The 17,663-nt window shown below is 41.0% G+C and overlaps 1 protein-coding gene across 1 annotated transcript in view; it reads right to left on the reverse strand.

The window, feature by feature from the left end:
* The window catches only part of olfml2a (olfactomedin-like 2A), a 26,212-nt gene that overhangs the window by 7,822 nt on the left and 727 nt on the right, over nucleotides 1–17,663 (reverse strand). The window contains exons 2-5 of the mRNA XM_031876812.1: nucleotides 8,257–8,520; nucleotides 5,770–5,877; nucleotides 5,120–5,296; nucleotides 3,982–4,228 (exon numbers count right to left, since the gene is read on the reverse strand). Of these exons, the coding sequence (XP_031732672.1) occupies nucleotides 3,982–4,228; nucleotides 5,120–5,296; nucleotides 5,770–5,877; nucleotides 8,257–8,520 (796 nt within the window). The remainder of the gene's footprint in view (nucleotides 1–3,981; nucleotides 4,229–5,119; nucleotides 5,297–5,769; nucleotides 5,878–8,256; nucleotides 8,521–17,663) is intronic.

Consider the following 17,663-nt stretch of genomic DNA (forward strand, 5'->3'; position numbering starts at 1 on the left):
GGGGGGGGGGGGAGGAGAAATCTAAGATTATACGTTTGATTTCATTCAAAATACACCAGATGACTTTTGTCAGATTGACAGATGGATCTTTTCCTAAACCTAACCAAGTAGTGTTGTTGATTGAGTAAACCTAAAAGCTAAGTAAACCTATATTGGAAGTTTATTTTGAAAAGGAACTGTATGCATATAACAAAACTTTACAGTCCCTGAATCCAAAACTGATACTAGAGGGGTACCCTAGAGTGTCATAGCTGATATATTGATAGAGAATACTGAGGCCTCATTTTGCGTAAACAGATATAGTGAGATGCTTTAGAATGTTCTTACAACCCAAAATGATTGCATTATATTTAAGGGTTTCAATGGAAAGTGGTAAGTTCTCAGTATGTTTGAAATGAAATGCTTGTCAGCAACGTTATATCTCTGCAGGTAATGTTAGCTAATGTAACAGTTCTTCAAAGGAAAGAAGTTACAGATTTATACACTAAATGCTACAATCCCACTGAAAAGTAGCAACAAAACTGCTGGGACATGCTATAAAAAGAGGGTTTTCTGTTTTAAAAAGGTCTTAAGAGGTCCCGGTGAGCATCAACTGTGATTTCAACATTAATATCTGTTGGAAAACTGGGTCATATTCGGTCTGACCTCTTTTTGACCTCATTTCAGCTAAAATGCAGTTACAACATCAATGCGTCACAAAACACCACTTTGTTTGACAATGTTGATTATTTGCTCAGTTGACAGAGAGACGATATTGATTTCCGTAAATGTTATTCTCCAGAGTCCTATTGCACTGGTTGGCGAAATGTGGCCTACATGAAGACATAAGCTAGTAGCAGTAGCATGTTAGCTTGTAGCATGTTAGCTTGTAGTGTACTGTAGCGTGGACAGCAAACATATACAAGCTGCCAGACTATTTTCACCGTATGTGTGCGTGTAACGTGTAATTTGGCTTTATGGGCTGTCGCTGTAGCCTAACATTACAAAAGTTATATTTTTAGGAAATTTCGCATCTCAAATACACAGAAAAGGAGTGGGGCTGTATGCAGTTTGGATGGGAAGGGAGTAGATACAACAAAGTAATGCACAGATAAGAAGACACAGCAACATGCAAACAACGTAGAGTATGATACTATTTAATATAGAGAGGTGTTTATCCTTAAATATGAATGCAAAATTACAGAAATTGCAGTTATGCTCAAAGATATACGAAACCCTTGATGGACATTCATCCTTTCCTGATATAAGATTTATTTTTGATACTTTTCACAGATGTCCACCATCTGAAACCGGCTCCTGGTTGGTTTTGACAAAAACATTTGAGGAAAGAAAAGGAGATTTTATTATGATTTGCAACCAAAAAGTAAATTTTCTATTTCATTGTAATTGTATTTAAAGAGCATTGTTCATGTTATATCTAAATTGTAGCTCAATAAATACAAAGGAGTTGTAGCCTGTGTCACATGGTTTTCTTTGCCCTGTAAGTGGAAACTGTTGATGTGTTAGAATGACGACCTTTGAAAAGACCTTTGATGGTGAAAAGATGTTCAAAACTGGGTAAAACGTGAAAGCTTTCTCGCCAACTATTTGAAGACATTGATTAAATATTCACAGTTCGACCATCATTCACTGGGATTTGCAATTCTGTCTTTCAACTGAAAAACTTGGATGTGGTTTCTTAGTTAGGGTCTAAAACGACAACATGTTGTTATTAGCAAATATGAAGGATGAAACATTTCTCAACAGCAAATTGAAGTGAAATATGGTCTAAGTGTGAACGTTAAATCAACGTCACCAAATAGTCGGTGAAACATTTTTCATGTTTGATTTCAGCGGTGACCAAAGATATTTTTTTACATGTCTTTTCAGTACAAAATTGCTCACTGGGGTTAATCACACTGAGTTAGTGTCCCTGATGGTGTTACCACCGTTAGAAACGCTTGGAATAAAACTAAGTGTCATTTGTTTAATCAAAAACCCATATTGGTCAAACACCTTTCTTCTTTGTTTTTTGATTCAGGCTTCTATAGTCACTTGTGGTCTGCTGTAGAAAGAGACAGCAGGCTTAATCAAATGCAATGTTAGCAGAGGGAAGGTCTGCTCTCCTTATGGGCTTCAGACTCTGATGTCCTGTGCTGCCAGACAGATGTGAAAAGATCACAGCAGTACATCTTACTGAACATGTGGACCTGATGACGGGAGTAGAAACTATTTTCTAAGACTCTTTTTACAATTAACAAGAGCCATTAAGTCTTTTAAGATAATCAAGGAGTATTTAATTGTGCCTGTAGTTAAATGCAACACTCATTGCCAAACCAAACTAAAGGAACAAATCTGTTAAAACCGTAGTATCTCTGGTTGAGTGTAGCTAATGGCTCTATGTGGAGACTACATGACAAAAGAGATCCGATAACTGTTAACAGACGTCAGATGTCATCCACCTGTAAATGAGATGGGACGCACATTGCACTTCTTTTGTTACCTTCTTATTGGACCGATCAAAGACCCCTTTAACATGTTGCTACGATGAGGAAGATATCTAAGTAGTTCTTAAAGGACCATGCTAGTTTTCTGCACACTATAGTTCAAATGTCCAATCCTTTGTGCTTGACATTACTGCTAACTATTTTCCAAACACCACCATAGTCTTTTAGGGTTTTGAAAAGGATCAAAGGAACATGGTACTTGCTTTTATCATTGTCAAAGTTGCATTCTAATTGTATGGTAATGGTGCGCATACTTTTCAAATCAATCCGCACACCTCTCATGAGAGTTGTTCTGATACCAAAACCAGTATCAGAAATGCCTCTTATTTATCTTAAAATGTTGGATCGGGTATCCGTGAGTATAGTAGTCTATGCACCGATCTGATATCGCGTCATCTTTTCATTTATCAGTTCATTTATGCTACACAGGAACAACAACAGTGTGTCACACACTACCTGATCCGTACGTCCTGCCAGATCGGACCTGAGCATGTGCAACGCTCAACAGAGATGGTTTTTAACGCACTGGTAACAGATTGTATCGGCCAATACGCAAGTTCAGGTATCGGAATTGGTATGGGGAAGGAAAAAGTGGTTTCGAAATATCATTGGCTACAAATGCCTCAATCTTAATCTTACAGTTGTATAGATACATTTGCTCTTTGCCAGATTATGGAAATGCAGCCGACTGGTTTCAGTGATGTGACGAGGGTGGCTGAGCAGGCTGAGGTTCAGATGGGTGGCAGAACACAGTCTGACAGCATGATGTGCATGTGCCCTGTGCAAACGCAGCATACCTATTCACTCAACTAGATTTAAAGAGGATTGGAAGAAGTCAGAAAATGTTTTCTCTGCATTGGTGAGGGTTCCCGCACATTGTTGTCAGGAGTGGAGCTGAGGCATGTCATGGACATGGCAGCGCTCCATTGAGACAGCATTCCATCAGCTGCATCTATTTTGTCAATAAAAGATTTGGATTTCCTGCCTGCTGAAAGCGCACCAGCAATCCAATCCTGCGCTGACGACATCAGCTTTGCTTAAAACAACAGTGAAATAAATCTTGTATTGAGGGGATCTTGTTTGCCACGCAGCGATGGAGTCTCTGTTTCATTGGCTTTTATTTAGTGGCAAATTTGCAACACAATTAGAGCCTTATCTTACACTAAAACAACATTCTAAGGAAAGCTTTATATTGTCCTCAAGTGGAAACTAAATCCAGCTAATAAAGATCTACACTCTGGTTCAATGACTCCGTTGGCTGCTGGCTGATCCTGATCCATTAAAGTGTCATGTGGGGTTAGATTAGATTGCTGAAGAAACAAGTTTGGATAATTTTCAACACCCGCAGTGGATCGCTCACAGATGATCGCACACAGATGGGAGTGCAAACTCAGCTAAAGTACGAGCTCAGTGTTTGCTTTAGCTCAGAGTGCGTGACGCTCTATGAACACACCACTCCAGTATACAGTGTCCCGGCCAAGCTGAAAACACTCACCTCCTCTGTGCTCATCCTCATCGGTCTTGGCAGCCTTGTAGTATGTGATGCCCCTCACCACGCCGGGCTGGTGGCCAACCACCTTGGCTTTGGCTGTAGGGTCAGGCTTGGCCGGCTTTCCAGGCTTAATGACCTCCTTCTTGGGCTTTACGACCTTTTCTTTGGGCGGTTTGGGCGAGAGTTTGGCTGCAGGGGTCTTTTTGTTGGGTACTTTTACAGTCTCTTTTGTTTTCTCACCATTGGTGTCCTGTAAACATGACACTCTGGTTATGTCAGGACACTTGGTAATATTGGCATTACAAGTAGTGCTAATAATGTTGCCAGTATTATTATTAGTAGTACTGCTGCTGATAATATTACTACTGGACCAAATGCATCTCTGTTGCAGCTGTACTAACAGAACTCGTCAACTCGTCAAATACGGAGGCTTGGTCAGTGTCCCTTGGCGTCTGATACCGACGCAGTGAGCCACAGTGTAGTGTCTGTATGAGACACACCGGTCCATGTAAACCCATCCTCGACATTATTAGTCAGAGCAACTGATGTATAACGAGGCCAAGTCCGTGTAGGATGTTACGTATCTTACATACTTCATATAGATACTTCATTTACTGTTCTTGCCTAAACCTGAACCTACTTGTTGCAAAAGTAAACTTAAAAACTAAGTAAACCTACGCTTTGACATGTCCACAAAAGTGACACTAGAGGGGAACCTAGAGCGTCATAGTTGGTATATATATATATATATATATATATATATATACTGTATATATATATACCTATTGGTATACAGCGTTAGAATTTTGACGAGTTTGGAGTGAGAACATGGTAAATGTGTCTAAATGTTCCTTTAATTGCTGAAGTTGTGATTACAACTTTCAAAAAAATGATATTACCGGCAAAATATGTTTACAAAAAAGCTAAGAGTGTAACTGTAACTGTAATAGTTGACACCCTCTACACAGAGACATGTCTGAGATACTCGATTACTATAGCACTGCCTGTAATGTACTGCTAATCTTACAACTACTAATACTAATGGTACAACTAGTAGTGATACTACGAGAAGTACTACAGTGTCATAGTTGCTCTAATGCTTCCATACGTATGCAACAGCGCAGAAAGTGTTTCTTGGAACCTGTGCTTTTCTCTCAGAAGAGTCTTTCTGCAGCAGCTGCTGGCTGAGGCTGGAGATCTCCTTCTTGATGCTCATCATAACGTTGGAGTAGTTCTCATATCTCTTGAACTGGTTGGTGAGGCTCGTCATGCTGTCTCGAACAAAGTCATTCTCTCGCGTAAGGTTCGTCTTGATTGTCTGCAAGATAACGTCATTATTTACATCAATCATGATCCATTAAATAAGCTCGTAGTTCAATCACGTGTCTCAGAGCAACCCTTTGATTATCACTAAGGATGCACTGATATCTTCTATGTTTATATACTATAAATATTGTATACTGGGATTTTAATTCCTGTTCTGACTAATTGATTGCTTGACTTTGAAGATTTTATGCCAAGTTGCTTCTATTATTTTAATGATAAATAACAATTTGATACATTTACGTATATCTATGTATTTACCTTATGCAAAGTTAATAAAGCAATGTTTAAGTCAAGCCTGATGACTATAAAAGAATGACCCCAGTCACTTAAACACACTGAAGCATACAGCTTATGAATCAAACAACGTTATCTGATCAGAACATAAAGCACGGGTATCGGGTATGAAAAGGTCGAATCAGAATTATAGTGATATGAGGAGATGCACGAGTTTGGGTGTTGGCCTACCTCTTCCAGAGTGTTCATTTGAGACATCACTTTGTTGATGTAGGAGTGGACCTTCATTAGATCCATGCTGTACAGTGTTCCCTCCAGGAGGTCCACCATAGATTGAAGCTGGTCATTTATGCCATAAAAGGAGAAGAACTATTACTCATCATCTCCTGAACACAGACCTGACAGCTTTATGTGCCTCTGTTCAACTGCAGGAATAGTTTTATGAGCCCTCCAGAAACATTTTTCTGATCACCACTCTTGACATCCACACTGATTGCTCTCAGTCTGGGGTTCATTCAGAGTCCGTCTTAATGATTTTAGACCTTTCCTTTCCAATGTAATCCTTTCCTTCAGATATGTATCGGCTTAGCGTGAAGTTTAAAGTGGAGTCAGACATCTGGAACTGCCTTCTGCTTCATATGGTCCATAGCGTGCTTTGAAAGTGTGCTTCAGGTATGTGCAGAGGTGTGCTGACGTTCGATGACATACAACTACAGCCAGGATACACAGAGATGAAGAATGACCTTCTGAACTGGAGGGATGTTTCCTTTCATTGATTGCTTTTCTTTTAGTTCTATTTTACAAGCACTCTGAGTGAAACATGTAAGGTTCTCATTTCAATTAGTTTAGTTCTTTTTACTGTTTTATAGCTTATTTTTACATTACATTCTATGTGTATTCATCATCAATTATTATATTCAGTTCAAAACTGATATGGTGGTATGAAAGTGGACTCATTGTTTTCTATGTGGCTGGATCTGATGATTGCAACATTGTGGGGTTGCAGCTATACATTATTTTCATAATTTTCATAATTTGTTGATCAATGAAATGTCAGAAAACACAATCACAATTTCTGATGTCTTCAAATTACTGTCCGACCAACTAAATACACGAGATGTACTTTACGGTCATAAGACAAAGAAAACCTTGAGTCGTTTGTCATTTGTACTTTAATGCATTATAACGACACTTATTATAGTTATTTTATTATATTTATTATACTCATATTATAGTTGTGTTTTAATCCCTTTTAGTTATAGTTATAGCACTCATAAATATTCATAAGATGTTATCACAACAATCATAACACATTATGAAGCATTTTAGAATAACTTAAAAGGTTAATAGTGTATTATAATGTACAAATTAATTTACAGCACTTTGTGTGGTGTTGCAATGATTTAAACTGACAATGAAACTTGTTTGACTCCTATTTGTCAAATGTGTTGAAAGTAACAAACTATTCAAATCTATAAAAGATGGAATTGTGTAATTTTTGTATAAACAACAACTGATCCATCAGTATCCTTTGAAAACTCAAGACCGCCGAAACCGGCCCGCCACCTCATTTGATGTGGTCCGCGAGAGCTTGAAAGGCAAATGATTGTCTTAAAATGAAAGTCCATGCTGCTTCACAGTGTACAGTAAACAATAAACTACATCTACCACAACGTATGCCCATTGTGTGACCCGCGAGTGATGGCATCCTGCCGCTGGATAGCAGTTTTTCCATATTGATGTTTAACTAAAGCGGTTTTCCAACAAGTGATTGAGTTGAAAAAGATCAACAAATCATCCCAAAATGTCCAAGAAGAGAAAAACTGATGCAGAGGGAAGGCAATTTAATGAAAGATTCACGTCGGCACCAAAACAAGAATACTAAATTTAGCCTCCAAGAAAAACATAACATGCAGAATGCAATCGCAGCAGAATATATTTACAAAAGTTACAGCCCAGAATGCTGTGAAAGCTTTATTGTGGCTGAAGAAATCGCCCGAGCTTCCAAGTGTTTTTCAGAAGGTGCATTGAATCAGTGCATGCTAAAGGTCTGTGAGCAGGTGAGCTCCGACCAGATACAGACTTTTACAAATGTCAGTTTGTGAAGAAACACCATCGCAGACCGAGTTCAGGAACTAGCAGCAATCTGACAACACAGCTAGCTAAGAGACGAGCAGGTACTCGTCTTCTTCATTAGCTGTTGATGAAAGCACAGACAACACGGATACAGCGCATCTATCAGTGTTTATAAGAGGCTGAAGGCAGACCTGACTGTCAGTCAGGAGCTGGTGGATGTAGCTGCCATGCACGGGAGACAACGGGAGGGGTGACAAAAATAGCTTCAAACTAAGTTAATGTAATAACTTGTGTTTGATGATATCTGTCTTTGTTATTTTTTGAAGTTTGGTCTTTGATAGAGTAATGTGGGTTTCTTAACCCTGAATTAAAATGATTTATGTTATAATAACAGAAATGTGCTTAAATATCATTTTACATTTATATAACTGCATGCACAATATTTTTACACTTGAATAAACAATAATCAAATGCAGAGACAGTTATTTAACAATATGTTAGGAGTAGTTAGATTTATACAGTCTTACAGTTACAACCGGCCCTTTGAGGGCAACCGTGATGCTGATGTGGTCCAGGGTGAAGATGAGTTTGACACCCCTGCTTTGAAAGATGCTATGATCACATAAATATTCATCTCCTCACCTTCAGTAGCTCGGGGGCCTGTTTCTTCAGCTTCTCCATCTTCCACTCATTCTCACAGGGGTTCAGGGAGGACGGCGGGGCCGTGCACGAGCACTTGCAGTCGGACCCAGAGCTGACTGTCTCTACCGTGTAGAAGTCCTCCACGCGTACACTCCCGGTCCGCAGACGCAGGCAAGCATCCTTGGACAGAGGGCGCATGATGCACTTACAGCGGCAGTCTGAGCCCTCTGACGTCATCCGGACTGGCTCAGTCTCCCCAAAGATCTGGAAGACAGAATGTGAATTGTCCCATTTTCAAATCCAAAGGAACATTTATTTTGAGTCTTTTTCGAGTTTTTTCACTATAATCTTCTTTTCAATTTTGCACATAAGAAACTCTTGGATGAACATGGATGTGTGTTTACCCAAACCCATGAAATGTCATCTATTCCATTAGTCTAACCCCTGTTGGACTTCCATGGGATATGAATCCATTTTTTATTACAGGGAAACAAAAGAAAGGGAAGGAAAGTGATCTTGAAAAATAGCCACAAGCTTCCCCTACTTTGAATGTTAGCAGGTGTGACTCAACTGAAAGCCTCAGAGACAAACAGAGATGACAGAGCTCTGGCAGGCTTACTTAATAAACAGGATGCACTGCATGGCAGCCTGGGCTGACATTCCACACTCACCCTGCATGAAACAAGTGCAAGCTAGCATACAGTGGAGATAGCTTTCATACAAGCATATTTGTTCATAATGTCGATGTTCAGGCGGTGATGGTGAGTTGGCAGACTGAGGTCTGCTGGGAACTCTGTGAATTTCTCCACTACAATCCATCTCCCCTTATTTCACAAAGAAGGGGGGGGGCAAAACCTTGTGCAGCAACAGTTGTGTCACATTTTAGATTGCATATATTGTCAATGCCAAGACACAATGGGACGCAAATGTGTCCTGGGCGGTGAGCATGGAGGATGTAGTTGTGGGTGATGCGAGGATGCAAAAATGTTTCAACTTGAGCAAAATTGTAGCACGATACATCAGCGGGCCACCTCTGGTTCTGAAAAGTGAAGTAAGTGCAGAAAACGGCATTCTTTCTACTGGCCAACAGGTCTTCTTCAATACAGCATGATGTTCATTTAGTAAATGATGGTCCATTTAGAGTCAAACAGACCATAAAGCAGGGGATGCTTCAGGGCGGGGCTACACGGTGATTGACAGGTCTCTATTACAGCGTTGTAGTCTGGGAGTTGTCCGTGTTTTCGTCTTACAACTTTCACACTTTCAGTGTGTTTTCACTTCATGAAAGTTTATCTTAACATTTTGGTCGCCTAAAGATGTCTTATTTAGAGTTCGGTTGTACTTAGCTCCGCCCTTTTGTGTCATTTCTGGTTGCAGAAAAAAACAAGATGGATGGCAAGATTTATACAAGCTGTTTCACATATGCAGTCATACTCCTGCAGTCCTGGAAACAGGCTGACATGTCACAACATCACTGTACAGCCTCACTGTAATAAAACCTTGTCTCACCCACATATTTCAAGGTTTCAGTTGCATCCTCTTTTGTGCATTGTAGGAGAATTGTTTACCACAGGTCATTGTTTTTGTTTGATAGGCTGCATGCATCGTGCCTTTTCAAAATGACAGTTTTCTGTGCTTTACATGCATACACTACTTCTAAATAAACTTCAAATCTAGGTTTATTTACTTTTTAGGTTTACTTGGTTCGATAGGTTTCGGAAAAGATGGTGGTTTGGGTTAAATCAGGTACGTTTGTTACGTAAAATAAGTAAGTTTGTTATCTAACTGGCGTTACTTAATACATACGTAAGTTATGTAACAAAACTATGGTAAAATAAGTCAATGCAGACTTGGTTTCATACGGGACATGAACAGCAGATAGATGGGTCAAACAGCAGCTTGTTTGGACTGTCATTGAGGGACCTCTGCAGGATGGGCGCACACGTGTTAGCACTTTTATCAGAGATGGAGTTGTGCAACGCAGAGATTCCTCATTAACGAGCTGTAGTCCTTTCCTCATGTCACTGAAGGTAGGAGGTAGTACTCTCACAATATGAATACAAGAAAATGGAATAAACATTTCTCACCATCTTCTGACATTTTACAGACTTTTTCACAAAGTCTTTACAAATGTTAAATGTGATCTCATGGGAAGGTGTGAAGATAGCATGCCACTTTTAAGGGAATTCCACGAGTCGTGATACGTGTTTTACGTGATTTAGCATTGTTTAGCAGGACAGCAGCAGGCTGAAGGTAAGTTAGGGGAGTGGAAGAGGTGGAGGTGTTGGGGGCTCATTAGTGAAAGAATGCAGGCTGAGTGATGGGGGGGCTTTCCTTTCCATTACTGCAGACATACTGGGAGGGGGTCTGATATGGGGCAGGACTCCTGTGTGCAGAGCCGGGCCAATCTTGACCCATGTCAAGCGAAAAGGCAGCAGGTTGACAAATCTTACAGCCACATGAAAACAGAGTGGATTAGCAGATTAAACTTCTTCAGCAGAGGCTCTTCCTACGGCCCTGCTGAGCTGCATTGGTTAACCCAAGCCAAACACCAACTGCTGCGTCGAAACATCCGCTTAAACTGCTTTAAGTTGGAGAAGTCAGAGAAATTCCAGCCAGCTTTACTTTGGTACTTCATGTTTTGTCTAGTCAAGGACTGAATCATTACCTGGCAGGCTCTACTGCATCTTATCATCAAACGTTTGAATCATTCTGCCAATTGGAGCAGTTGTCTCCTCCTCCTGTCAAATCACGTGTGCTGGTTTGACTAACTGACCGTCCAGCATCTCATGCCAAGCTGACCTAACAGCATGAGAGCGGGCAACACAATTAAGAGCTCTAATAATTAAGAGCACAGAGTATCTAATGCATGCTTACAGCTCGGAGTCTTTGGCTTTGACCTCTCAAGTGCAGTCAAGTTTCAGGTCACAAAGAACACGGCTCAAACATGAACTTATGTCTGCACAATGGGAAGAAAGGAGCTCTATTAGATCAGCTGCTGCAGCCTGTAACAGCTAACTCTCCCTGACAGTGATGAAGTGAAGCCCCTATTGTGCTCAAGTTTGCTAAAAACACCAGATGTGTTCCACAATGGCTGCTGCATTAGTTAAAGTCATTGGCTCTCAGGCAACATTTTGGTGTTCTTATTTTAACTTTCTCTTCCTTTTTATCGAACAGTGGGTTCATACTAGTGAGCCACGTGATGGCTGTGACAAGAGGAGGACAAAACCTTTAACAAGCTCACATTCATTTTGTAGAACAATAGCATCAACAGCCAATTTAAGTTAATGGTGATATCTTTAGGCTCTATGAACACATTTAGAATTATATTTGCCTAAACGTCAAACATAATGTCAACCTAATTGTGAAGTGTATTCATAAGGGTTTTCATACTCAAAAATGCTAATGAAATATACAATCCATTAGAGAAACACGTAGGCTTGGATAGCAGCAGGCTAATAGTACACGACTCCTACGACAGGTCTGGACCTAATGGTATATTCAAAACACGAGAAAATTGGTGAAAGTTGCCCTGAATCACTCCAGCCTCTTAAGAAAGAATCTGTCCATATGAGCGCTTCTAGCATGAGGCTCAGTGTGTCAGTAGCACTGTATCTGCAGCCTTGGGACAACGGTATGGTGAAAGAGGCAAGCGACGCAGGTATCCTGTTCCATAAGTGCTGTTATGACCTGCAGACCCCCCCCCCCACGCTTTGCTTTTTAAAATGATGTTCCCATAAATGCACAAGAAGGCAGCTCTAATCAGTCTTAAGCCCATTAAAGGATCGACTATCCCTTTAAAACCCACATCATCTCCTGTCAAGGTTACTCAGGACCAAAACCGGGGTCCACATTCCAGTCCAAAGAGTCTGCCGGATTTTTAATCTAATTAGCCGCGCATATGATAAACAGTCTTACTGTGCCACTGTAAAGATTAACTTGGTACAAAGGCTTTGGAAGCCTTCAGTGTAGATATGAACCATGAGGTCGGTGGCTCAGACTATAAACAACAACACTGGCATCAGCACAGGGATGTTAATTAGCTGAACACAAAGGGTATCAAGCACTTGCTGCTTTTGCAGGTACATATCTACATTCCTGCTGAGTCTGTTTATGTGTCCCGGCACCCTTCCAGTCCTCACAGCACTAATACATATCGACCTTCATAACATGTCTGTTATACTGAATGAATTAATGGATTACTTGTGTGAAAGTTCCTGTCTAGCCACAGTAAGATTACAGAACTCTGGGAAACATAAACAGGATTTCCTCACATTTTGCTTAATTTCCCAACAATAAAATCATCAGTCTGCTTTAGGGAGGAAATCCTCTGAAAACACAGATACAAATCAAGCTGCCAATACGGCTCTCTGATGAAATCCACATGCTGTAAGAATCCACTCACAGGCACAAAGACGCACTAATTGTTAGTGTGTGTCTAGTGACCTCAACGACGAGTGGAATGAGAGATGCTGCCAATGTGTTCTCTCCAGATGATTTGTTACAGCAGCTGTTAACAAGCTGCAGAGGTCATCAATGATCAGAGAGATACTGTGCTCCATGTGTTGAGAAAACAAAAAAAGAATTGAGACTCAACCTTCTGGTGGGTCGTGTTATCTGAAAGAACAAAGGCCAACGGTTGATTCATATAATGGTGAAGATGTTCATCCTATACATTTCTCAAAGCTAATATAGGAATGTCAAAAACCCATGAATATTTACTTTTGTATAACAGAGTTACTTTGAATTAGTGTCTGAGTGAGATGACAATAAAGCATGCTTAAAAAATACACATATTGGTTTTTTAGATAGCCAGCCATTTTTCTAAGGGACCTGTGAGGAGAAGTAGCTGGTCTGGGTGCTGCTATCACCAACCAACAACGTTCATCAACTGTTCTTAAGATGACATTTCTTCTTGAACCTGACTTTCACAAAGATTCTGGGTTCTGGTCTCAGGTAAGAACAGAATCTACACACACTCAAGAGGGCTGACATCTTTGTGCTGAATAATTGGTTATTGCATTTTCTTCAATTGTACAGTTGCATAATATGATAAGATTTAAACTACAATAATATCTTATAATTACTATATTGTCATTATTTTATAAAACATCATAGTGAACGAGTAGTAGCATACCATGCATCTGTTTTTGTGTTGTTTCACATCCACTACTGACGCTGCTAAGTATGACAGACGGAAGTTTTTTTTAATTTACGAGGACGATGGGATTCATCATAAGAACACATACGAACAGTGCTGCTGTTTGAGAACACGTGGTAAGTCTGACGCAGACTTTTCTGGGACCTTTCTAGAGAAGAACGAATTAAAGAAAGAACTCAGGAAGACACTGCAGAGTGACGCCCGTTGATATTTGAATGTTCTGCAGATTACGTACAGTGCCGATGTTTTACAAACTCTCAACTTCTACAACACTGTGTATGGCAACAAAGTCGGGAAACTTGGAAACATCACAGCTAAATCCACCTCTCTGCAACTCTAAACTCACTAATTAATACTTTATAGCTGGTTTGTTTGATATGTACAAAAACTGAAGTATAAAAATAACATGTTAGGTTTTATGGAGGGGCATTGTTTGGCCAGGTGCAGTTTGCAGGCAACCACAGAGACTCCATGAAGCTGTTGCACCTGCCACAGAATAATCCCCCCTAACGCACTACGTATTGTTTCTACACTTTTTTGCTGTTGTATGCTGTTTCCAGTCTTTGTGCTGAGCTGCTGCTGGTGGGGACAGTGCTATCAATCTACTCATTTAGCTCACAGCAAGAAATCCAACAAGAGGATTTACCAAAATTAGGGAAAGAATGTAGTTAAGGTTAATAGAAGATGAAGCGTTAACGTTAATGGCAGGTCAGTGATGGGATGCTAGCTCCAGTCTAAAGCAACATGAGATGCACCACACGACCTCCTCTTACTACATATACAGTAGATCACACTGCTTCCTGCACTGACACCGATTGCTGAAATAGGTGGTAAATTGTACTTTTCAGCAAGAACATGGGTGTCATTTCTGGGGGATGTCGGCCTCATTAGAAAGACATGATGATATGTTGTTTGTTTCTTCATCTCAGCCTTGACAGAAACGTTAGAGCTGCAAGTCTCTCATATTTAGCTGCTTTTGGGGATTGAAGAGAACATATTTTTGCACAAGTTTATAGTTGTTGACTGTATGTGCATAAAGGGTAGTTGAGGGTTTAAAGTTAGGCATGACATTCATTTACTCTTCATGTTTGTAAGTAGACTACAACAGAACACAAGGGCCCAGTTCTGTGAAAGGTCAAGGTCCCCAGGGAGATGGTGCCTGAGAGACTTTACAAAGACCGTACAAGAACTAGGACATACACTGCAGATAAGAGACAAACTCAATTTGAAACATCTCTGTGATCATGAATCCTGCCCTGGAGGATTAAGGGATCTGCACAGAGAGAGAACAAACGGCCCAAACCATGTAAAGCCTTAGAAGCTTGCAAAAAAGACCGATGACGCTTTCAAATGCACAATTTCAGAGCATGCGGAGTGTAACAAAAAAATAGCTCATGAGCTAAACATAACACAAACAGTAAGGACATTGGTGTCTGGTAAATTATTTCCTTGTTGTAACAATGCTTCTTGGCAGTAAATCTTATACCGTTGGAAAGCCTGTTTATTTCCCTTGGCCACATTCATAAGGAACATGCATTTGTGGGATGAGCAGCAGAGCTGAGTATGTGGGTTGCGCCCATGAAATATTTGCCAAATCAAAAACCTCTTTCTGTTTCTTACTGTCTGCCTGAATACACCTGTATTCACCTGCTGCCTGAGACGCTCCGTGATCGCGGCTGTCACTTTAAGCCTTTCTCCTGGAAAACCCCGTCAGCTGCTATTGGTCGAGGTTCCCCAGTCCTCCGCGTCTTCACAGAATCACTGCAGTCCAGGACTTACTGTGAGTTACAACTACACAGAGTTCAGTGCCACTTGTACTGGCGACTGTATAGTTGTGACATCACAATCTTGCGGAAGTCCGGATGGCTCGTTTAAAGGCCCAGCTTCTTAATATGAGCTGCGTGCATTTCTCTCTCGATTGAACGTTTCACTACTTAAGGCAGATGCTATTAGCAACTGAAGATAATATTAATAAGAAACTTGAAAATAATAAATGTATTACTAAATGTACTCAAACACCAGTCTCCGAAGTTCAAGCCATACAACTAATATTACTATTACTGCTGCTACTAAATCCTTCTGGCAGAGAGCCTTTCAGCAAACTATTGTTAACATGAGGAGCATAATCTACTTGGCTGGGTGTAAATAGCCTAACAGCTGCCTTGTGACTTTTCTCACAATGTCGCTCCGTTAATTTGAATGTGCACAGTCCTTGGTAATTGTATGAGTATATGAATAAATGAGTCTGTAATAAAAACAAGGCTGTGTTTTAATGGCTTGAGATAAGAGTTTTGGACCAGCGAATAGAAGCCTTTATTACACTGATTTAGAAGATCACAGCTTCTTTGAGTTGTTGCACAGCACACACAGGAGAACAGCCTAAAATACAACATCCTTATTGACCATTTTGTACCAAAGCCAAGCAACGTCAGACCAGTGTAAAGCCCGGTCGTGTGCAAGGCCGTGCACCTGAGTCGTATGGTGAATGTTGACCTCTTCACACAGACACCAACAGAAGGTGTGAATGAGGTAGTCTCTCTCATTTCAAACAGCTTGCAGCTTTGTTTCAACCACGAACAGAGCGACTTCACTCTCTGCAGACTGATAATGTTGACTCTTCATCCAGCCCCATGAGACATTCTCAATTAAATGAAACCATAACATGGCATGACAAAATGTCGGTTCACGTACACCTACAAGGCACCTTCCTGCATCTGTAAGTGACTGTAATCATCGAGCCCTGTCTCTGCTGCTCTGGGCTATTTCATTAAGGCCGACTGAGCATCCCCAGTCTGCTGTTTCCTCCTCTCCAGCCCTCAGTTGACCCCGGGCGATTGTCCTCGGGGTTGTTTACAACCAGAACACGGAGCAGGTGCACCCACTGCTTCCCACGCCACCCTCTGGTGCCCTCCATGCCCTCTTGTAAGCAGGCTTTGTCTCACATTAATGTCAGTGCCACCAGTTTGGCGACACAGACTATGACTGGGCTTCTCCATTGGCCAAAAGACTGGAGCTGTGCCACTGCTGCATGATGGGGAATGGTGTTGGGAGGAGAAATATGTAGGGATATACAGCTAAAACAAACAAACAATGGATTTACTATCAAAGCTTCAGTCTTCAGAAACACATCTGATACAGCCTAAAATACTGGATCAGGTATCGGTGGCTATGTGATCTATACACTGATCTGGAATCACATTATGATTTGTTTATCAGGTAATTTATGCTACACAAGAACAACGACACATGCCACTATCTACCTGGTCCGTATGTCCTGCTCTATTGGTACTGAGCATGTACAACTCTCCACAGAGATGAAACAGAAGCAAGATGGCTCACTCACTAGCTGCTTCCATCATCAGCTCCAGAAAACATTATCGCTCCGACAGAAACCGATGATCAAGACTCTCTGTTGAGAGTTGCACATGTGCAGTACTGATCAGGCAGGTGCAAGCGGAGAATGTAACGCTAGCAGTAGCTTACAGTGGAAAATCCCACTAGTAAAAATTCAATGTGTTTTTAACACACTGGTATCGGATCGGGAAGATAAGAATGGGGAAGTATAAATGGTATGGGAACCTCTCTAAGTGACATGCAGCAAAGGTGTGTGGATGGACTCTAACATGGGACGCTGAGCTTTTGCTTTCAGATTATCCACCAGATGTTGAAACCTGGCTGCAGGGATTCGCCCCCATTCAGACACAGCATCAGTAAGGTCCAACACCGATCACAGTCCATGTTCCAGTTCATCCCAAAGGTGTTGGAATGGGTTTCGGTCAGGTTCTTCATCATTTCTTTAAGGAGCTTTGTTGGTGCTTAGGAGCATCGTCACGTTGAAACCGAAGAGGGACAAACTTCAACTGTTGCCACACAGTTGGAAGAACAGGGTTGTCGAAATGATCTCTGGAAGCATCAAGATGTCTTTCTTTGGCCTCGACCCAACCACACACACATACTACAACAACTTGTACTACTACCAACACTACCACGTGCTGCTTCTACTACTGTTGTAATTAGTACTACTGCTGCTACTTTTACTATGAATACAAGTGTTCCTATCAGTACTACTACTATGGGGCGTTTGCTCTGCACTCACTCACTGACCTGGCCTCTGATTGTATCCAGAGCAGCCAGTTGTTTAGTCACACCATACATGTGCGACAAAGCCTCTGGTCTTATAATAGGTACTGTACATGCATTGTGTGTGTGTGTGTGTGTGTGTGTGTGTGTGTGTGTGTGTGTGTGT

The sequence above is a fragment of the Anarrhichthys ocellatus genome, unplaced genomic scaffold (genome assembly GCF_004355925.1).
Source record: "Anarrhichthys ocellatus isolate YVR2014 unplaced genomic scaffold, GSC_Weel_1.0 scaffold116, whole genome shotgun sequence".
Taxonomy (NCBI): Eukaryota; Metazoa; Chordata; class Actinopteri; order Perciformes; family Anarhichadidae; genus Anarrhichthys; species Anarrhichthys ocellatus.